Source organism: Mandrillus leucophaeus, unplaced genomic scaffold (assembly GCF_000951045.1).
Source record: "Mandrillus leucophaeus isolate KB7577 unplaced genomic scaffold, Mleu.le_1.0 Scaffold4, whole genome shotgun sequence".
NCBI lineage: Eukaryota > Metazoa > Chordata > Mammalia > Primates > Cercopithecidae > Mandrillus > Mandrillus leucophaeus.
In genome coordinates this window covers 1,561,156-1,584,046 of record NW_012104253.1, presented here as the reverse complement: position 1 = coordinate 1,584,046, position 22,891 = coordinate 1,561,156, and the positions used below count along the sequence as shown (strand labels likewise).

General features: G+C 49.0%; 1 protein-coding gene across 1 annotated transcript in view; it reads left to right on the top strand.

Moving 5' to 3' along the window:
- The window catches only part of TECPR2 (tectonin beta-propeller repeat containing 2), a 138,428-nt gene that overhangs the window by 81,901 nt on the left and 33,636 nt on the right, over nucleotides 1–22,891 (top strand). Inside the window, exons 12-16 of the mRNA XM_011991593.1 lie at nucleotides 1,940–2,120; nucleotides 3,985–4,126; nucleotides 8,071–8,311; nucleotides 8,977–9,066; nucleotides 10,813–11,046. Of these exons, the coding sequence (XP_011846983.1) occupies nucleotides 1,940–2,120; nucleotides 3,985–4,126; nucleotides 8,071–8,311; nucleotides 8,977–9,066; nucleotides 10,813–11,046 (888 nt within the window). The remainder of the gene's footprint in view (nucleotides 1–1,939; nucleotides 2,121–3,984; nucleotides 4,127–8,070; nucleotides 8,312–8,976; nucleotides 9,067–10,812; nucleotides 11,047–22,891) is intronic.

The window sequence follows — 22,891 nt, the reverse complement described above, 5'->3', positions numbered from 1 at the left end:
GAAATAAAAATAGCAGTTCAGCAAGTCACAGGAAGCTGCCCTCAGGGAAGTTTTTAGCTGATGGAAGGGCACAGTGGGACTTGCTTATTAAAAATAAGCTGTAATGACAGTTAGTGTTTACTGTCAGCAGAATGGGGGAGGATCTTCCACCAGCAGTGTGATTTATCAGTATCTGGAAGAACCATGGGGCAGGAGTTATCATCGGCTGTCCAGAGGCCATGTCGGATTTATGTAAAGATCAGTCTTCCAGGCATTGAATATTGCTGATTCCAGGAGAATGTTGTTGTTTTGAGATGGGGTCTTGCTGTGTCGCCCAGGCTGGAGTATAGTGGCACAATTTCAGCTCCCTGCAACCTCCACCTCCTGGGTTCAAGCGATTCTCCTACCTCAGCCTCGCACGTAGCTGGGACTACAGGCATGTGCTACCATACCTGGCTCATTTTTGTATTTTTAGTAGAGGCGGGGTTTCACTATGTTGGCCAATCTGGTCTTGAACTCCTGACCTTGTGATCTGCCCTCCTCGGCCTCCCAAAGTGCTGGCATTACAGATGTGAGCCACCACGCCTGGCCTCAGGAGGATGTTTTAATCTCTGCTGTGAGTCGTCAGCTAGGGATGAGTCTTCAGGTTGAAGTGCTTGCACAGCTGGCTCTCTCCTAGGTGTGTAAGAACCTCCAGCCTGGATGCGCAGCCCTACTGGCTTCATAGGCCATATGCTGGCCCAGGTCTCTCCAGCCTAGTTCCTGTGTCTTTCTTTAAATGAAAGTAGCTCTGGCAAGGCACATGCACATCTAAGCTGCCAGGACATTTGAGCTTTGGTCATGGGGGAGACAGGAGGTGCTTCTAGCCTGAGGGTGAGGAGCGAGTGACCTCTTAACCAGTAGTGCTAGAGGAATCACCAGGACAGTGGTTTCACAATAGCCGGCCCCACCCAGACCTGTTGGGTTAGGTCCAGTCCCTCTGGGGACTGCTCGGGAATGTGTCTGTAAGAAGTCCTGCAGGTGATTCCCACCTAGTTGAGTGGAAGGAAAGATCACCCAAGGACTGCAATACCATAGGTGCGTCTGTGATTAGTCACGGAGCATATTTGAGTACTGAGACCTAATTGCAGGCCTAAGGTCAAGGAATACAGGGTTGTAGGCGACAGTTGGTCTGTCTGCTCCCCTGGGAATAGCCTTTGAGCTCATTTAGACATACTTTATTGACAGGCCACAAGGAGGCAAGGGAAGAGCCCTGAACAGGGAGCCAGGGACCCTGAGTTTTGGCCTGCCACTGCCTTGCAGTTTAACAGACCTCAGATTTCATCTGGGAAGTTTGGGGTTTCATTTTATTAATGGAACCTCGCACCCAGTCAGAGCAGAGGGGAGCCGCCGTGCTGGAACTCTCTGCAGGGATGGCTGCAGGCCTCAGGTCCCTGCTGACTGCAGCAGCTCTGCAGCCCTCTGCCTGGAAGAGCTGCTCTGCCTTGCAACCTCTGGGCCTCCATCTGGCCACTCTCCTGCTCTTGGCTTTTGTGTTCTTCTCTTAGAACTTCTTAAGCTACATTGGGACACCAGATAATTCTGAATTGTTCAATTTTCAAAGAATGTCTAAAGCTGCTTTGAGATAGATGTTACATTTAGGCAGAATTTAACCATTTTACGTTGACTAAACTTGACAACGAAAAAGCAGCCGGACAGGGCAGCTCCCGCCTGCAATCCCAGCACTTTGGGAGGCTGAGGTGGGAGGATCTCTTGAGCCCAGGAGTTTGAGATCAGCCTGGGCCACATAGAGAGGCCCTGTCTATATTTTTAACTAATTAACTAAATTTTTTTTAAAGCACTCACCATGAAAGAACATAGCAAAATACCGAAAAAGGAAAAATAAGCCAATAACCCAGTCAAAATGAGGTGTGGAATTCTGACTGTGTGTCTTTGGGGCTTCTTCCCATCTTCCTGGCAGGTCTGAGTGTGGATCGCCCTTGTGCCAGAGCCGTAAAGGTGGACTGTCCCTACCCGCTGTCCCAGATCACAGCCCGGAACAATGTGGTGTGGGCGCTGACAGAGCAGAGGGCCCTCCTGTACCGGGAGGGCGTGAGCAGCTTCTGTCCAGAAGGCGAGCAGTGGAAGTGTGACATCGTCAGGTACCGGCGGGCCGGAGATGCCTTCCACGTCGTGCTTGTCCTACCGTTCGTTCTTGTCCACTTGACACCACAAGGCACCACAAGGCTGTTCCTGGGAGGCAGTACCTGCAGCCTCCATAGCTATAGGCTAAGCTTGAATCTCTGCCTAGTTCTGACCAGCAAACTGGACATTGAGTCAGGGCTCAATTTTTTAAAATGCTGCTGCCCTCTGTGCAGCCCTGAGCATCATAGCGTCATGAGTCTGTCATGACAGTCTCTACTCAGAATTGCCCACCGTCAGGTAGTTCCTGTTTAGTGTCTGTGACGGCTTAGGTCCAAATATTTTTCTTTATTTTCATGCTAATCAATTGAAGTTGATCTCTGAACTGTAACTTTTTTTTTTTTTTTTTGGATACAGGTTCTCACTCTGTCACCCAGGCTGGGGTACAGTGCCACAATCACCGCTCACTGCAGCCTCAACCTCCAGTGATCCTCCTGCCTCAGCCTCCCAAGTAGCTGGGACTACAGGCATGTGCCACCATGCCTAGCTAATTTTTGTATTTTTTGTAGAGACGGGTTTTGGGTTTTCATCATGTTGCCCAGACTCATCTCGAACTCTTGGGCTCAAGCAATTCTCCTGCCTCGGCCTCCCAAAGTGCTGGGATTACAGACATAAGCCACTGCGCCTGGCCCGATCTCTGAACTATAATTTATTAAGCTATTTTTTTTTTTTTACCATTCAAGATGTTATAGAACCGCCATCAGATCATTTTACTAATATGGAAGTATTAATAGTCCTTCAAAAAACTAGATTAGGATATTCTTGGTTTGAATTTAGCAAACCAATAAACTTTCAGTGAATACCTGTTAAGAACCAGAATGGTCCAGGTGTGGTGGCTCATGCCTGTAATCCCAGCACTTTGGGAGGCCGAGGCGGGCAGATTGCGAGGTCGGGAGTTCAAGATCAGCCTGACCAACATAGTGAAACCCCGTTTCTATTAAAAATACAAAAATTAGCCAGGCATGGTGACGTGTCCCTGTAATCCCAGCTACTCAGGAGGCTGAGGCAGGAGAATCACTTGAACCCGGGAGGCGGGGGTTGCAGACAGCCGAGATCGCCCCATTGCACTCCAGCTTGGGCAACAGAGCAAGACTCCATCTCAAAAAACAAAAAACACACAAACAAAAAAAGCTACAACAACAACAAAAAAGCCAGAATGGTGCTAGGGGCTGGGTGCGCCAAGAGGGCTGAGACTGGCCCTGCTCTCACCACTTGCAGGTCTCATGGGGGGCCCCGTGCATGAATGGACACCCATTAGTACAGATGGCCCTAAACAGGAGCGTGCAGCACTGAGGGAACCATGAACTCCATGCAGAGGCTAGGAAGACGGCCTGCAGAGTGGACCCACTGCTAAGCCTTGAAGCTGATGAGGACTTCACTATGTGGAAGGAGGGGGAGGGCGTCCCCAGCAGAGAGGGCAGTGTCCGCCTAGGCCCCGCTGCACAGAATAGCCTGGCACATCGGGGAAGTTGACAGTCACTCCCTTGGTGAGGGAGGGAGTAGAGAGATGAAGGCGCTCAGGGGCCTTGGATTCCTTTTGTGCCTACTCACTTTTTTCTTAGGTTATTTTCTCTCTGAAGAGTGTTCCCGGCCATTCTGGGTCATCAGTGTGTCTTTCAAAGGCTGCCACCCACTTGAACCGTGTATCTTGCACAGTAATTTAACTCAGACTTAGACTTCCTTCCCTGGTACTTGATGATCCGCTCCAGGGTCACATCTCTTCTCCCAGCCATGCCTGCTGGGAGACCCTGGATGTCCGCAGTCCAGACACGCTGGGCACTCTGCCTGTGGGTGCTGACCCCCTGTTCTCCTCCTCATTTTCAGCGAAAGGCAAGCTTTAGAACCTGTCTGCATAACGCTCGGGGATCAGCAGACTCTCTGGGCCCTGGACATCCATGGGAACCTGTGGTTCAGAACTGGCATTGTTTCCAAGACGCCTCAAGGAGATGACGACCATTGGTGGCAAGTAGGTGTTCAGCTCTGGGCCGCATGCTGAGGTCTCCCTGACCTTTTCTGTTCCCTTTTTCTTACCTCTCTCTTTTCCTTAAAGATACTGGATTAAATTTAAAATGTTCACTTTTTGTTTGTTTTTTGTTTGTTTTGAAACAAGATCTCCTTCCGTCACCCAGGCGGAAGTCCAGTGGTGCAGTCACAGCTCACTGCAGTCTTGACTTCCTGGGCTCAGGTGATTCTCCCACCTCAGCCTCCCAGGTAGCTGGGACTACAGGCATGTGCCAGCACGCCCGGCTAGTGTTTTGTAGAGACAGGGTTTTGGCATGTTGCCCAGACTGGTCTCAAACTCCTGAGCTCAAGAAATCCACCCAGACTGGGCACAGTGGCTCACGCTGTAATCTCAGCAATTTGAGAGGCCTAGTCAGGCAGATCACTCGATTCCAGGAGTTCAAAGCCAGCCTGGGCAACATGGCGAAACCCTGTCTCTACCAAAAATACAAAAATTAGTTGGGCATGGTGGCACACGCCGTTGGTCCCAAGTACTTGGGAGGCCGAGGTGGGAGACTGGTTTGAGCCCAGGAGACAAAGGTTTCAGCCAAGATCACACCACCATACTCCAACCTAGGCAACAGAGCTAGACCCTCTCAAAAAAAAAAAAGAGAGAGAGAGAGAGAAATCCACCCGCTCTGCCTCCCAGTGTGCTGGGATTACAGGTGGAGCCACCACTTCCAGCCAATAGTATTCACTTTTTCTATTTGATGGATTAGACTTTGCTGGGTTTGAGTACATTAGAAACATCAAGGACTTTTCATCATAGGAAATAATTTGCAAAACTCTTTGAGTAAATAATGATCTTGGCCGGGCGCGGTGGCTCACGCCTGTAATCCCAGCACTTTGGGAGGCCGAGGCCAGTGGATCACAAGGTCAGGAGATCGAGACCATCCTGGCTAACTTGGTGAAACCCCGTCTCTACTAAAAATAAAAAAATTAGCCGGGCGTGGTAGCGGGCGCCTGTAGTCCCAGCTACTCGGGAGGCTGAGGCAGGAGAATGGCGTGAACTCAGGAGGCAGAGCTTGCAGTGAGCCGAGATCATGCCACTGCACTCCAGCCTGAGCAACAAAGTGAGACTCCATCTCAAAAAAAAAAAAAAATCGTATTTATTTTGATATTATTTATAAATTTATTATAGGCTAAATAAACCCAGTGACATCCATTTGAAGACGTAGGTAATAATGATGTTTAATTATGAATAAATGTGCTAATAAAAGAGCCCAGACAATAGGTTTGAAAGTCCAACCCAGAATTAAAATTGAGCTATCTCTGCTTATTTAGAAGGCCTCTAAGTAAATGGTATTTCAGCAAAGAAAGGAGAATTTCCCACGTGCTTCCAGAAAAGGAAACACTTTAAGAAACAGGATGAGGGTATAATCAAGCTCACTTTGTGTGATTTGGTCCCAGCGGGAGTGCCTAGAATGAATCTCTTTTCTTTTTCTTTTCTTTTTTTCTGGGGCAGGGTTGCACTCTTTTGCCCACGCTGGAGTGGTGGCGGGATCAGGACCCACCTCAGTCTCCCAAGTAGCTGGGACCACAGGCACATGCCACCATGCCCGGCTAATTATTTTGGTAGAGACAAGGTCTTGCTGTTACCCAGGCTGGTCTCGAACTCCTTGGCTGAAGCAATCCTCCCACCTTGACCTCCCAAAGCACTGGGATTACAGGCGTGAACCACCACCCTCGGCCCTAGAATGGATTTTCAAAGGAATGTCTACTTTCTCCATCTTTGGTATAGTTGAGTGTTAGCGTTGCTCCCGCAGCCTGCCACTGTGGTAGGTAAGATTGCACTGATAGTCCATGGTCATGAAATATTTGATGTTTCTTTTTTTTTTCTTTGAGACGGAGTCTTGCTCTGTCACCCAGGCTGGAGTGCAATGGCATAATCTCAACTCACTGCAACCTCCACCTCCCGGGTTCAAGCGTTTCTCCTGCCTCAGCCTCCCAAGTAGCTGGGACTACAGGTGCCCGCCACCACACCCAGCTAATTTGTGTACTTTTGGTAGAGACAGGGTTTCACCATGTTGGCCAGGTTGGTCTCAATCTCTTGACCTTGTGATCTACCTGCCTCAGCCTCCCAAAGTGCTGGGATTATGGCGTGAACCACCGCGCCAGCCAATATTTGATGTTTCTTAAGTATCTTGTCCCATTGTTTTGTGTTTTACTGTCACCTCAGACTTGCTTTGTTGATGGCTTGTCTTGCATTGACTGCTCTGAGGTCTCTTTCAGATGAGAATGTAGAAAAATGAATTGTGTTTGCTCTTTGATAAAATGTGTATTGTATATAATATGTTCATTGTATACAGATGTATCTAATTTTATATACTAGGTAATATTTGATAGTTATGCAAATGATTTAAAAATACATTTTGTGCACTTGTAACCATATATATACATATACATGTACAAATATACATATATGTATTTTTGTAGAGACAGGGTTTCACATGTTGGCAGGCTGGTCTGGAACTCCTCATCTCAAGTAATCCGCCTGCCTCAGCCTCCCAAAGTGCTGGGATTACAGGCGTGAGCCACTGTGTCCAACTAGGAGTAGGGCATTTATGCCAGTGATGTTCTATGTAATCAAACCCAGCAGAGCAGAAATGTGAGTGAACATGATGGAGAATCAGATTTTCACTCAAAGAACTTGCCTTACATCAAGCTGCTCAAGAAGAGAGGAGCTTCCTGCAGGGAGGGCTGGTTGGAGAAATGTCTGAGGTGTATGAATGCTTTTCAGGAATGTTATAGAAGCAAGCTACCCTTCTGAGCTAGGGTTAGAGTCTAGATACCCAGGACGGTCCTAGTTGATGCTGTTGCCCTGCAGTAATTATTAGTAGTCCCAATTCAGATCATAAATTAGTTCATCACAGCCTTACATGGTGGCTCACACCTGTAATCCCAGCACTTTGGGAGGCCGAGGCGGGCGGATCACCTGAGGTCAGGAGTTCGAGACCAGCCTGGCCAACATAGTGAAACCCCATCTTTACTAAAAATATAAAAAATTAGCTGGGTGTGGTGGTGTGCACCTGTAGTCCCAGCTACTCGGGAGGCTGAGGCAGGAGAATCTCTTGAACCCAGGAGGCGGAGGTTGCGGTGAGCCAAAATTGTGCCACTGCACTCCAGCCTGGGTGGCAGAGTAAGACTGTATCTCCAAAAAAAAAAATAGTTCATCACTCTACTTGTGATACCTTTTTAAATGCATATTATGTTTCTAAGTACCGTATACTGTTGTCCACTGGAAATACCTGATTTAAAAGCAAAATTAAAGCCGGGCATAGTGGTTCATGCTGGTGATCCCAACACTTTGGGAGGCCAAGGCAGGGAGATCGCTGGAGCTAAGAAGTTCAAGACCAGCCTGGGCAACATAGGGAGACCTGTCTCTACAAAAAATTTAAAAATCAGCTACATGTGGTGGCATTCGCCTGTGTTTGGGAGGCCAAGGCGGGAGGATTGCTTGATCCTGGAAGTCAGGGCTGAGTATGATTGTGCCACTGCGCTCCAGCCTGGATGCCAGAGCAAGACTGTCTCAGAAAAGATGGCAAAATTCTTCTTTCTCACTCTGATTAGAATGAAAGTCTTCTTACAAGGGGTGTAAGGGGGTGATACTTAATCACAAAAGTAATACATGCTTGTAACAGATCCATGTGTGTAAAATGCGAATATATTCTTCCATACCTTTAAATCCAACCCTACAAAGGAGCTGGAGTTAGAGTTAGCAGTTTGATGGCATCCTGCCACGTTTTTTGGTCCTTTCACAAGCGCACATGTGCACATTTGTGTTTGGATGGTCGTCTTGTTACTGGAAATGCAGAGGTGTGGACCTGGGCTAGAACCTTCCCTCAAGGCGGAGAGTCTACACTTGTAACTGCTCTGACAGCAGGGCTTTTGTCTGTCTCCTCCTTCCAGGTGAGCATCACGGACTATGTGGTGTTTGACCAGTGCAGCTTATTTCAGACGATAATCCATGCCACTCACTCGGTGGCCACAGCTGCCCAAGCCCCTGTAGAGAAAGTGGCAGATAAGCTGCGCATGGCGTTTTGGTCCCAGCAGCTTCAGTGCCAGCCAAGCCTTCTCGGGGTCAATAACAGTGGCGTCTGGATCTCCTCGGGCAAGAATGAATTCCACGTCGCTAAGGGAAGTCTCATAGGTGGGTGAATTGCTGTAATTTTCACACTGGCTTTATAGGCAGCTGCACTTCAAAGCCAACATTTAAATAAAAGCTTTAAGATCTCAACTTGAAAACACAGTTTAGTGCCAGCGGTATGAAGTGTCTAGTGAAGGCACCCTGCTTTGTGATCAGTTTCTCTCCTTTTTAAAAAATCTGTCATTCCTAAAACTTGGATCCCTGTGTCGGGATAGTGGGGAAACCTTTTATGACATAAGAAAAGCAAATGGAGTCATTTTTATGTTAACAATTTCACATTTTAAATGAAAAAGTCCACCCAAACCTAGTGAGAGAGAATGGTCCATTTCCTGGAGGGAAAGTGATCGCCACTGTTGGAAATGCAGGGCTCTGGCCAGGTCTGGGAATATAGATGCCAGTCCACACATCCTGGGGTTCGTTTCTATGAGTGAACCCCTTGCTTTTCTCCAGCCCTCTCCCTGCTGCATGGCCTCCATGACCCTGGGCTGGATGTGGCTCTGCCTGGCAGTATTCAGAGGGAAATGAATGGCAGGCTGTGATTGCTCATGTTGCTTAATTCAGGGACACTCTAGAATTATCTGGAGAAAGGATTTGAAGGCCGGATGTCGTCTAGAACTAAGATCTGAAGTTTCTTTCTTTAACATACTCTTCTTGTTTACTCTTTCCAGGCACCTACTGGAATCATGTTGTTCCCCGTGGGACAGCTTCTGCTACAAAATGGGCCTTTGTGTTGGCCTCTGCGGCTCCCACGAAGGAAGGTGGGTCAGTCTTAGCCTTGCTGAAAAATCTCGAGCACGGCTTGGCCACTGGAAGGGTTCAAACCATGGTCCGACTGTGGCCTTGTTGGTGATGCCGCCTCGGAGACCGGCCATGTGAGGGTGTCAGAGGCCAGCAGCGCTTGTTAGCTGAGGGAGGGCCCTGAAGTGGGATAGGCCTGACCAGGAGAGCCTCTGAGAGGGACTGAGTGTGATGAAGATGAGGGAAAGCGTCCTTCTGAAGGAGGGGCTCACACAGTGCAGCCACCGGGGCTGGCAGCTGATGACTTCTAGTGCCACGGCAGGGGCCACAGCTTCTTTGGGCACCTTCCCATCTCCTCTTGAGAATCCTTCTGTCACCTCCCAGCAACTTCCTTCTGTCTTGTTCACAGCCTGTGGATAACCTAAGTCCCACATTTGCACCCCATTAGGCAGACCTGCCCTGCAGGGGGGTGCTCCTGCCAACTACATTCTGGGCAGGACTCAGTGTCCCTACAGAGTACGGGGTTTGTGAGGGAGCCAGAACACCAGAGGGTGAGGGAGCTGGCATCTGCGGCCAGGAGAGGCAGTTCTCCCACCCAGTTAGCTGGGAACCCAGGCAGTCAGGTGACCTCTCTGGGAAGTAGCCATACCTCCTTCCAGGACTGCATGAGGATGAAACGTGAAGATGCTGTGAAATCTGTGGTGAAGAGGGAATCGTTTGCTTAGTTCAAACCATTAGTCCCACTAGGATGCGGGTGACTGGGTCAGTACAATAACTTCTTACTCACCAGATTGTTCGGACCACAGTTCTGGAACCCAGAAATCTCTGACAACAATAAGTTATTTATTAAGTTTGGCATAAATTAATTTGGCAGCAGAACCTGACCAGATCTCACATAGCTGCCTCCAGCCTTGGTTGATCTGTTGGCTGTGGCCGTATCCATGTTGCAGAGATGTTACTGCGCTTCACCCGGGAGCGCCTGGCCCCTCTGGGGTTGTTTTGTAAACCTCTAGCATAGCCATTGGCTTAGGTTTTCAAAAATACAGAAAAAGTTTGAATTCCAAAACATATGTGGCCACAAGTTGTAGGTAATACTTCAGATAATGTACTGTGACCAAGGTTTTAACTGCCCTAAGGATTATTTGCATTTTAAACAGAATCTGTTAAACCTAAAGGACTTTTTTAAAATGCTGGAGGGAATGAAAGGATGTGATTTTGAGGCAAGGATGGGAAGAGAAGCTTTTCCAGCTTCCTAAGCCTTCTCCAGCAGCTGGCCCACCCCCCAGCCCCATCCCCAGAAGGCCTGGGACAGCGCCATGGCACCCTCCTTCCAAGGAACTGCTAACCCTCCCTCCCTCCCTCCAGGGCACTGAGTTGATAGTCTTCTCCTCTTGGTAAAATTAACTTTCTATATTAAAAATGCTCTGATGCCTTTGTTCAGTGAAAAACTTCCCAGCCCATGAAAAATGGGAAGTCAAAGCCACTAAGCCAACATTATGGCCGTCATAAAATCTCCTAAGCCTTGCCTTCTTTCCATTTCTTTCCAACATCTCAGGCATGTTTCTTGTTAGTCGTGGTGTTTCCCTCTGCCTTCTACCTTAAAGTGCTACACCACTCCTGCCCACGTGGGAATGGGCGGGTGAGTGAGCCAGCATCCGCGACCAGGTGGCCGGCGTCTGCCGAAAGGCAAAGGCTGCCTTGTGCATTTAGGGCAGGCAGCTCGGTGCAGACAGCACCTTGATGACAAACATGACCCCTTTCTGCAGGAAGCTTCCTGTGGCTGTGCCAGAGCAGCAAGGACCTGTGCAGCGTCAGCGCCCAGAGTGCACAGTCGCGGCCCTCCACGGTGCAGCTGCCTCCCGACGCCGAGATGCGCGCCTACGCCGCCTGCCAGGATGCGCTGTGGGCGCTGGACGGCCTTGGCCAGGTCTTCATCAGGACGCTCTCCAAGAGCTGCCCCACGGGCATGCACTGGACCAGGCTGGACCTCTCCCAGCTAGGTATGGCCGCCTCGTGAGTACGCCTGCCGGTGCCCTCACTGCCCTAAAACCGCAACACAGCGTGATGTCGGACAAAACTTCCCGGCCTGTGTTCAACTCGTGAGAGTTCTGAGAGGATATTTATAAGTTGCTGGATTTCAGGAGCTCAGTTGGCCACTCTTCCAGACTAGACCGGCTCTGGGCTTTGTCCCTTCCCCTGCCCCTTAGAGTTTGCAGGGCTGTCAGAACCTGAGGAGGGCGCACGTCCTCAGATCAAGGGGCCACTCACTGAGAGCAGCTTGAAGGATAGTGGTGATGCAGCTGCCTGTCAGTCTGTCTGAATATGGAACATAGCTTTATGACCTTAAAAGCTAAAAAGATGGGTGTTCCTACGACAGGATGGGTGCCACGTTTGTCCATCCCCTCAGGACAGTACTGGCAGAGGAGAGTGGCTTAGCACACAGGTGCCACCTCTCCTTCAGCTCAGCCAGATCCAGGAGGACCTGCGCCCTCTAGCTCCTGCTTTTCTCTGCATCTCCCCTCAAAAGCCGCAGAGTAGGCTAAGAAATGTAGTGCTATTTGAAGGCCGGGAGCGGTGGCTCACACTTGTCATCCCAGCACTTTGGGAGGCTGAGGTGGGTGGATCACCTGAGGTCAAGAGTTCGAGACCAGCCTGGCCAACATGGTGACACCCTGTCTCTACTAAAAATACAAAAAAAAAAAAAAAAATTAGCTAGGCATGGCAGCGCACTCCTATAATCCCAGCTACTCAGGAGGCTGAGGCAGGAGAATTGCTTGAACCCGGGAAGTGGGGGTTGCAGTAAGCCAAGATCATGCCATTGCACTCCAGCCTAGGCAACAGAGCGAGACTCTGTTTCAAAAAAAAAGAAGAAAGAAATGTAATGCTGCTATTTGTAAATAATTCATTCATGTTCCAAGAACTGATAACATAAGCCCACGTTAGGTTTCTCTCTGAGTAGATTCTTGGTGGATCAGGAAGCGTAGGTGTGGTTTGCCTGCAGGTGGAGTTGTGCAGATGGCCCCCAGGGCCCGGGTGAGCCCTGCGCTGGCAGCAGGACTGACTTAGGAACTTCCTGGCTGCGAGGCTTCCCAGCTTTTTAACTTACAACCAGCATTTGGTTATGTGGTAGATTTGAATTGTGTAAGAACTCAACCACATGTACTCACCAAAAAAAAAAAAAAAAGGAGGAGGGGGAGAAAGAAAGCAAGAAGAGGGCTGAGCACAGTGGCTAATGCCTATAATCCCAGCACTTTGGGAGGCCGAGGCGGGTGGATCACCTGAGGTCAGGAGTTCAAGCCCAGCCTGGCCAACATGGTGAAACCCCATCTCTACTAAAAATACAAAAATTACCTGGGTGTGGTGACACACGCCTGTAATTCCAGCTACTTGGGAGGCTGAGGCACGAGAATCATTTGAACTTGGTAGGCAGAGGTTGCAGTGAGCTGAGATCCATGCCATTGCACTCCAACCTGGGTGACAGAGCAAGACTCTGTCTCAAAAGAAAAAAAAAAAAAGAAAGCAAGAAGAGAAGGGCTTGTCCCCCTTCTCCCCAAGCCCCTGGCTGCCTTGCAGTCTGTATGCTACCAGCTGTCAAGGAGAGCCTTTTGCCATTCTGTAAAGCAAGCATTGTCCTAGGCAGCCTGGTGGTGGTTGGCGTGCTCAGCCCTGGGGGCTCCTACGGGGTGCTGAGTAGACATCACCTATTCTTTTGCCTGAAAAGGCCCCTGAACACTAACTCAACTGAAGAAGCAAGTTCTGTTCCAAGGCTTGGGAATTGAAGGTTTGTACAGGGCAGTTTTTGTTCTTTGTTCTTTGGGCCTCCCCACCTGCCTTTTGGACCCACCAGTCAGCATCTAGCTTTTTGAGAACACCCCACTCTCCGCATCACTGACAGTGACTGATCAGACAAGGCTGAGGCTGAGAGTGGCCTGAACATTGGTGCTGGCTGACATGTCGCCTGCCCTGGGAAGCCTTTCATTTGTTCAGAGACCGTACTGGTCCTGAACCTTTCTCCAGCAGCTCCTACCCAGACTAACTGGAAAATGCCACTAGTTCCCTCTGGGGGTAAAAAGTCCAGGGCGTGATGTGTGTTCTCCCTGCTCCTGAATCTTGAGCACTGTGGGAGGCCGTGTTCACCTGCACCATTTGGGTGAGAAGCAGAACTGTTTCCCCTGCACGTCCCCTTCCCAGCCCCTCCAGGAAGGCTGCCGCACCATGGTGGGGTTCAGAGTGAACGGGTGTCGTCCCATTTTCTGAACTGCTGGAGTCAGCCCTGCCTGGGCCTCCCACCTCCAGCACAGCTCGTGCCTCCCTCCTGGCTCGATCCAGTCCTCCCAGCACTGGCTAGCTGGCCAAAGTGGTACAGGTCTCTAAGGTGTGTATTTGGGCTTCACTGGGAGGTTTCTCTAGGGGAGAAACTGGCTTGAGTGGGATTGAGTCTCAAGGGTGCAAGGGAAACAGGAACAAGTCCACCCTGAGTCCAAGATGGCCTTGGGCCCTCTGGTGTTCAGCAGATATTCATTGAGGGGATGGGTGTGTGAGTAGAGGGATGGCCTGGGGGTCCTGGTCGCTGTGGATGGGCAGGTTTTCACTGAGCCCCTGTGTTCTTCCTGCAAAATCGTTAGCAAACTAATGTAAGTATCCAGCTGAGCCTGAAATGGATCAGACATGCAGTGGGTGCAAGTGCAAGGAAGTCACAGGCAGAGGTGTGGGAATTCATGGCAGAGGCAGGACAGCTGGGCCCCAGGCAGGCTCTGGGACTCTGAGCAAGCTGCTGTTACCTCGAACCGCAGTTTGCTCTTCTTGCTTTTTTTTTTTTTTTCCAGATGGGGTCTTACTGTGTCACCCAGGCTGGAGTGCAGTGGCACGATCTTGACTCACTGCAACCTCTGCCTTCCCAGGCTTAGGCAGTCCTCCCACCACAGCCTCCCAAGTAGCTGGGACCACAGGCATGTGCCGCCATGCCCAGCTAATTATTTTGTTTTATTTTATTTTTTTGAGATGGAGTTTAGCTCTGTCGCCCAAACTGGAGTGCAGTGGCACAATCTTGGCTTTCTGCAGCCTCTGTCTTCCCGGGTTCAAGCAATTCTCCCTGTCTCAGCCTCCTGAGTAGCTGATATTACAGGCACCCACCACTGCACCTGACTAATTTTTTGTGTTTTTAGTAGAGACAGGGTTTCGCCATGTTGGCCAGTCTGGTCCTGAACTCCTGACCTCAGGTGATAGGCCTGCCTCCGCCTCCCGAAGTGCTGGGATTACAGGTGTGAGCCACCGCGCACGGCCCCTGCTAACTTTTGTATTTTGGGTAGAGGTGGGGTTTCATCATGTTGGCCAGGCTGCTTGAACTCCTGACCTCAAGTGATCCACCTGCCTCGTCCTCCCAGTGTGCTGGGATTACAACTGTGAGCCACCATGCCTAGCCTTGGTTTCCTCTCCTTTCTAATGGGAGCAGCAACCCCCAAGCCCAACCGCCCGGAGGATGCACGGGGCATCCTGTCTAAGTGTGGGCCATCTCCGGGCGGTGTGGTCATCCGAAGGCTGTGACACATCTTGCTTGGGGGTGCTCTCTAGCCTTTGTTAGCTGCTCGTCGTGGGGCTTTTGCTTGTGTTGCCCCAGTTTGTGCCACAGGGAGGGCAAATCCAGCATCTCTTGTTAAAGCACCACCTTGCTTAGTCCTTATCCTGCCCTGAACTTTAGATTTTGTTTATTTATCTGAGTTATCTGGTTGATCTTGAAATGTCAGATTAAGACTCCTTTCCTGTTTCCTACACATCCTGAGAGAATGCAGCAAGTCCAGGGTTGGCAGCTTTGTGTTGGGGGCAAGGGAGGTGAGCAGGCAACTAGGACCCCCAGGCCATTCCTCTGCTCACACACCCATCCCCTCAATGAATATCTGCTGAACACTGGAGGGTCCGATGTCATCTTGGACTCAGGGTGGACTTGTTCCTATTTCCCTTTCACTTTTGTTTTTTGTTTTGCTTTTTTTTTTTTGAGACAGAGTCTCGCTCTGTTGCCCAGGCTGGAGTGCAGTGGCGCGATCTCGGCTCACTGCAAGCTCCACCTCCCAGGTTCACGCCATTCTCCTGCCTCAGCCTCCCAAGTAGCTGGGACTACAGGCGCCCGCCACCACGCCTGGTTAATTTTTTGTATTTTTAGTAGAGATGGGGTTTCACCGTGTTAGCCAGATGGTCTCAATCTCCTGACCTCGTGATCCGCTGGCCTCGGCCTCCCAAAGTGCTGGGATTACAGGCATGAGCTACCATGCCTGGCTTCCCTCTCACTCTTGAGACTCAATCTCACTGAATCTGGGTTTCTCCCCTAGAAAGAACAGCCACCCCCCAGCCTTTACTATGCCAGGGTAGGGGCAGTGAGCATCAGGCCAGGGGCACCAGGTATTCAGGTATTGGGCTCTCTCCAGGTATGGTCTGTGTCCTGCAGGAAAAGCAGGTAGGTCAAGAGACTTCTTTTTTTGTTTCTGTGTTTGTTTGTTTGTTTGAGACAGAGTCTTACTCTGTCACCCTGGCTGGAGTGCAGTGACACAGTCTTGGCTCACTGAGACCTCCGCCTCCTGGGTTCAAGCGATTCTCCTGCCTCGGCCTCCCGAGTAGCTGGGATTACGGGCATGCACAGCTATGCCTAGCTAGTGTTTGTATGTTTAGTAGAGACAGGGTTTCATCATGTTGGCCAAGCTGGTCTCGAACTCCTGACCTCAACTGATCCACCTGCCTCGGCCTCCCAAAGTGCTGGGATTACAGGTGTGAGCCACTGCACCCCACCCAAGAGACCTTTTAGTAATTACATATTTAAGTGATAATTTTGAATTCAGGCGTGCTATCTGCACAGGAGCCCATGTATGACTGTGCGTGGCAGCTGTCATCAGGTGGCGTACGTTGAATGGGATTGACTGTAAAGAAGAGTCAGACTGACATGGCTGCTGCCTGTGTTACTTATCTGGAATTAATTGGGGTGCTTCATTTATCTTTTACAAGTCAGCAGTGGGCTAGGTGCAGTGGCTTACACCTGTAATCCTAGCACTTTGGGAGGATTGCTTGAGGCCAGGAGTTTAAGACCAACCTGGCCAACATAGCAAGACTGTACCTCTAAAAATACTTGTAAAAGTCAGCAGTCAGGGGTGCACTCAGCAATGAATGGAAACATAGTGACTGCATTTGACGATTTTGTTCAATATCAAATTTAGCCTCCCCCAATTGTGCTCTTTTTCTTAACTTCTCTTCTCTGCTCCCACTAAATTCCTTATTTATTTATTTATTTATTTATTTTTATTTTTTATTTTTTATTTTTTTGAGACAGTGTCTCACTTTGTTGCCCAGGCTGGAGTACAATGGTGTGATTTTTGGCTCACTGCAACCTCCGTCTCCCAGGTTCAAGTGATTCTCCTGCCTCAATCTCCCAAGTGGCTGGGATTACAGGCCCATGCCACCCCACCCAGCTAATTTTTGTATTTTTAGTAGAGACAGTGTTTCACTGTGTTGGCCAGGCTGGTCTCGAACTCCTGACCTCAGGTGATTCACCCGCCTTGGCCTCCCAAAGTGGTGAGATTACAGGGGTGAGCCACTGAGCCCTGCTGCTCCCAGTAAATTCTGCTGGAAAGACCAGAGTCTTCTTTTGGCCAGTCTCTCAGCAGTGTCCTGGCCATCTACCCAAGGGTCTCCCTGCTTCTGGACCTCTGCTTCCCTCCCACCACTGCCAGTGTGGAGCCCCCTCGTCAGCAAGTTGCTATAGTACAATAGCTGCCTCATGGCACCAGGTGTGCCCACCTCCCACCACGGCTACCAGAGCTGGCTTCCTCAAACCCAGCTGAGATGGTGTCACCCTCCATGTTACGTGGCTCCACGTTGCCACTAGAATAAAGCTCCAGTGTTTGGTGTGGCGCCCAGGGTCTCGCAGCCAGGCCCGGCCTGCCGTTCCAAGGCCTCGTGCATCAGGGGCTCCTGGCCTTTGTGTTGGGGCCCCAGCTCACTTTCATATTTGGGTAGAGATGGGGTTTCACCGTGTTGGCCAGGCTAGTCTTGAACTCCTGCCCTTCCCATTCATGGGAATGTGCACATTCATGCCGCCCATTTGCTTCTCTTCCTGCAGCTTAGCATTCCTTCCGTGGGCTGCTTTCCTTTCTTCAACTCTTCTTCCTTCAGGACTCAGTTGAGATTGCCACCTCCCCTCCAAACATTCTTCAGTGACTGTCCCCATCATAGCACTCTGCTTCTACCTGTCATTTCAGAGCCAAGCACGGTGTCATGCACCTGTTGTCCTAGCTGCTTGGGAGGCTGAGGCAGGAGGATTGCTTGAGCCTGGGAAGTTGAGCCTAATCTAGGCAATAGAGCAAGCTCCTGTTTCTTAAAAAAAAAAAAAAAAAATTATTTTAGTTTGACTCACATTATTTTTTGAGTTTGATTCATATTACTTTTGTTGGAAGTTTACACACAGAATGTGTAGGGACTTTACAGGCAGAGGCCAATTGCTTGGTGACAGTACGTAACCAACAGGATTTTTGTTTTAATTTGGGATAGGATCTCGCTATGTTGCCCAGGCTGGTCTCAAACTCCTGGGCTCCAGTGATGCTCCCACATCAGCCTCCCGAAGTGCTGGGATTACAACTGCATGCAACTGCACCAGCAGGATTTAAAATGTCAGGGAAAGGCAGTACTATTTGCAGCTCCATTTCTGAGTAACTCTGGGATATGAGTTTTGATCCTATATTTGGCCATGTTACTGGTAATCAAAGATAAAACTGCGTTCCACGCAGGTACAGGATGTCATCACACACAGCCGCCTGGTGGATGATGTGACTCCCACCCTCCCAGGAAAATTCTCAACTCTTGCTCTGAGTTGCCATCAGCCTTCCCAGGGCATGAGGCAGAAGATGTTAGGTTATAAAAACTTGTCGGCCAGGTGTGGTGGTTCACGCCTGTAATCTCAGCACTTTGAGAGGCTGAGGTGGATGGATCACGAGGTCAAGAGATCAAGACTATCCTGGTCAACATGGTGAAACCCCATCTCTACTAAAAATACAAAAATTAGCTGGGCGTGGTGGCATAAGCCTGTAGTCCCAGTTACTCAGGAGGCTGAGGCCAGAGAATCGCTTGAACCCAGGAGATGGAGGTTGCAGTGAGCCAAGATCATGCCATTGCACTCCAGCCTGGGAACAGAGCGAGACTCAGTCTCAAAAAAACAAACCAAAAAAAGCTTGTCAGAGATACATTTACATGTGTTCTCCCTTCAACCCTGGTATTTTCTTTACGAGTTCTTCCTGGTTCTATGAGTAGTAGCAAGCAGGCTTGGACAGCATGACCTGTGCTCCCTCAGGGACAGTGTTGACCTTGGGCAGCACTCACTCATTGTTGGGTCTGAACCATCATCAGTCTTCTCTAAATGGCAAGCAGAAATTTTAATTTCAGGATGGGTGTGGTGGCTCACACTTGTAATCCTAGCACTTTGAGAGGTCAAGGCAGGAGGATCACTTGAGGCCAGGAGTTTGAGACCAGCCTGGCCAACATAGCGAAACCCTATCTCTTAAAAAACAAAAATTAACTGGGTGTGGTGGTGGGCACTGTAGTCCCAGCTACTCCGGAGGCTGAGGCACGAGAATCACTTGAGCCCGAGAGGCGGAGGCTCCAGTGAGTCAGGATTATGCCACTGCTGAGCCGAGATGGTGCCACTGCACTCCAGCCTGGGTGACAGGATAAGACTGTCTCAAAATCATCATTATCATCATCATCATAATTAATTAATTAAAAATAAGGCCAGGTACAGTGGCTCATGCTTATAATCTCAGCACTTTGGGAAGCCAAGGCAGGTGGGTCACCTGAGGTTGGGAGTTCGAGCCTGGCCAACATGGTGAAACCCATCTCTGCTAACAATACAAAAATTAGCCAGGTGTGGTGGCACACGTCTGTAATCCCAGCTACTTGGGAGCCTGAGGCACAAGAATCCCTTGATCCTGGGAGGCAGAAATTGCAGTGAGCCAGGATCACACCACTACACTCCAGCCTGGGTGACAGAGCGAGACTCTGTCTCAAAAAAAAAAAATTAAATTTTAATTTCAAGGATGAGGATGACTTTAGTGAAGTATCAAATAATGAACATGATTTCTGCCTTTAATTTTTTTTTCTTTTTTTTTTGAGACAGAGTCTCGCTCTGTCGCCCAGGCTGGAGTGCGGTGGCACGATCTCTGCTCACTGCAAGCTCCACCTCCCAGGTTCACGCCATTCTCCTGCCTCAGCCTCCCGAGTAACTGGGACTACAGGTGCCCGCCACCACGCCCAGCTAATTTTTTTGTATTTTTAGTAGATATGAGGTTTCACCGCGTTAGCCAGGATGATCTTATCTCCTGACCTCGTGATCCACTCACCTCGGCCTCCCAAAGTGCTGGGATTACAGGCATGAGCCACTGCACCTGGCCTCAATTTTTTTTTTTTAAGATACAGCATCCCTCTTCTTTCTGCCCCTATACAAATTACCATAGCAATTTCTGCTATAGGATTAAATTAAAGGAATTCTTAAATTAAATGGTTGGCTGCTGAACCACGTTGTAGTGGTTGAATGTGGAATTTTGTAGTGATTTATTATAATCCTAGTTTTTGGAAGAAAATTTGCATCACTTAGCAGATATTTACGATGCTTATAACATTTCATCTCCCAGTACACATAAATATGCATTATGTCAGGCGCTGGATTGTTTAGCAAACTAATGAAATTTGTAATTTAATTTATCAGGTCACAGCATTTAATGAAGAACTATTCAGTGCCAGTTTATGCCGTTAGGTAACAAACAGGATTATATTATGCAGTAATTTATACAGAAAAGTATTTTATAAATAGTAAAACATTAAATAAATGCCTCTTTTTGTTTTAAAATAATATGTTTAAGAAATAATCCTAAAGGGAAAATGTCTGCTTTGTCGAATAAAGTAATTAAAGCATTTTTTAAAAACAAGAGAAAAAAATAAGGACAAAACAGGGACAGGCAGGAAAATGTCAGTGTGTTTGCGTCAGCCAGGCTGGGCTGTGCTTCGGTAGCAAGCCCCAGACATCAGCGACTTCACACAGTGAACCGTGGCCCCCGCTTCCACGAAGCCGGCCCTGCGTCTGTCCTCTTCTAGGGCAGTGGTCCTCCAGGTGGTGGTTTCCTGATCCTGCCTGCTTTGCTCTGCAGTTCCACCATTCAGTTGCTTCTGCTCAGAGCCTGTTGCCAGAACTGGTCGTGCCATCCTGCCTAACTCTAAGGGAATGTGAGGGAGCCATGGAGTGTTTGGGGAGGGCTGTGGTCTCTGCCACCGCGTTCACCACATCCTGACTGCCTCTTCCTTGGAGCAGGCTCACAAACCTCATTCATCCAGGTGGCCTGGGTGACACTGGGGTAAAAATCTGCAGGAAAGCCCTCAGTTCCGCTTTGTCATCTTTCACCTAGGGTCTCTTCGATTCAGAATCAGCTGGTTTGTATGCTGGAAGTACATCATATGGCAGTCTTTTCTATGTGTTCTGAAAGGGTGTTCACTGTGTAATGTGAACTCCGCGTTCTGTGAGCAGTGTTGTTGCTGCCAACTCTGATATGCTGGCTGGTGTGTTTTTGTCACATGTGACTCTGTTAGCATGATCACTGCTGCCTGTAGTTTCTCTTAGAGCCAGGTTGAAGACTCTAACGTAAGTGTTTTTTAATTAGCATTTGTTTCTCAGCTATTTCTAGAGTTTCTGCTGAAGGTACTTTATTTTGACTGGTACAGATCTTTGCATATATAATGCTAGAGTTCCAGGGAGTTCTGTTTACACTCCCTGGTATAACATTCCGTACAAGATCAAGGAAGGAGAAAATACAGTTAATTTCTGGAATAGAGAAATTGTCGTCTTTAGAAAATGCACAGAGGAATAATGATAATCTTTTGTGTAGCAGTGAATGAATAGCTTTAAGTTGATGTTATAACTGAAGACACATGACGAGATTCTCACATGGCAGAGTCGTGCCTCCGTGTTTTGCTACGCTCCGTGGGCTGTCATCTGATACCAGTGACAACTGTGCAAGGGCGGCACCTCCCGATTCTGCACCCAGTGTGGGGCGTCCTCCACCTGCCCCTCCTCCGGCAGCACTGCCAGCTAATGGAGCCGCACACCTTTTAATCCCCGGTCAGAATAACCCATCAAAATTTAAAAATTGTCATCCAAAAACACTGTTAAGAAAATGAAACACCAAACCACAGACTAGATTTACAATGCACGTATCTGACAAAAGACCAGTACCTACAATGTGCAGAGAACTCCTCTAACTCAGCAGTCGGGAGACAGTTCATTTTAAAATGAGCAAAAACTTCAACAGGCACTTCACAAAAGAAGATATACAGATGCCCATAAGCGTATTAAAAGATTCCCAGCGTCATTCCTTAGCAGGAAATACAAATTAAAGCCACGACATGATACAACTTCACCTCTCCTAGAACGGCTGCCGTGGAAAGGTTCAGAGGCGTGGGCAGCCAGAACCCGCAGACACAGCTGTGGCCATGGAGCACAGGACCTCCACTGGGGAAACTGGCGGTTTCTTTAAAAATGAAATAGGCCGGGTGCAGTGGCTCACGCCTGTAATCCCAGCACTTTGGGAGGCCGAGGCAGCCGGATCACCTGAGGTCAGGAGTTCAAGACCAGCTTGGCCAACGTGGCAAAACCCCGTCTCTACTAAAAATACAAAAATTAGCCGGGCGTGGTGGCAGGCGCCTGTAATCCCAGCTACTTGGGAGGCTGAAGCAGGAGAACTCTTGAAACCGGGAGGCAGAGGTTGCAGTGAACCGAGATTGCACCATTGCACTCCAGCCTGGGTGACAGAGCTAGACTCTGTCTCAAAAAAAAAAAAAAACAACCAGGAGGCAGAGGTTGCAGTGAGCCAAGATCACACCACAGCACTCCAACCTGGGCGACAGAACGAGACTCTGTCTCAAAAAAAAAAAAAGAAATCAGTTCAACAGTTACCTCAGGGTAGAGGGCATTGGCTAGAAGGGAGTTGAGGGAACTTTTGAGGGTGACTTAGTTGTTTAAAACCGATTGGGCTGGGTGTAGTGGCTTACACGTGTAATCCCAGCACTTTGGGAGGCTGAGGTGGGCGGATCACTTGAGGTCAGGAGTCCGAGACCAGCCTAGCCAACATGATGAAACTCCATCTCTACTAAAAATACAAAAATTAGCTGGGCATGGTGGCACGTGCCTGTAATCCCAGCTACTCAGGAGGCCGAGGCACTAGAATCGCTTGAACCCAGAGGCAGAGGTTGCAGTGAGCCAAAATTGCACCACTGCACAACAGCCTGAATGACAGAACGAGACTCTATCTCAGAAACAAACAAAACAAAAAACGAACAAAAAACAAAACAAACCAATTTGATTTAACCCTGAAGATCTGTGCATTGCACTGCAGGTAAAGTCTCAGAGGTCAGAGGTTGCTGATGCAGAGGACCCAGGCCGACCCAGGTCCAAGCCTTAGATCCTCCTTTGCCTCCTGGCCTGGCCACCTCCTGCCTTGTGGCCCTCAGCAGATCTCTTTCTGGCTGAGTCCTGATGGTCTCGTGGGTGAAGTGGGATGACACTCATCGTGTGTCACTGTTGTGGGTTTGAGATGAGTGTGTGAAGACCTGGCTGACAGCCTGTCCACAGCAGCTGCTCAGGAACTGTTGACTGCTGTTCTTTTAGCCAGACTATTATCAAATGTAATTTCTGTTTTTAAAAAACTCTTCCCATTTCCTTTCCTCTTGCAATCAGTCTCAATAGCAGTGAGAAATGAATAAAAATGAAGATTCTTTGGGAGACTTAGTTTTGTTTTTTTGAGAGGGGGCTCGCTCTGTCACCCAGGC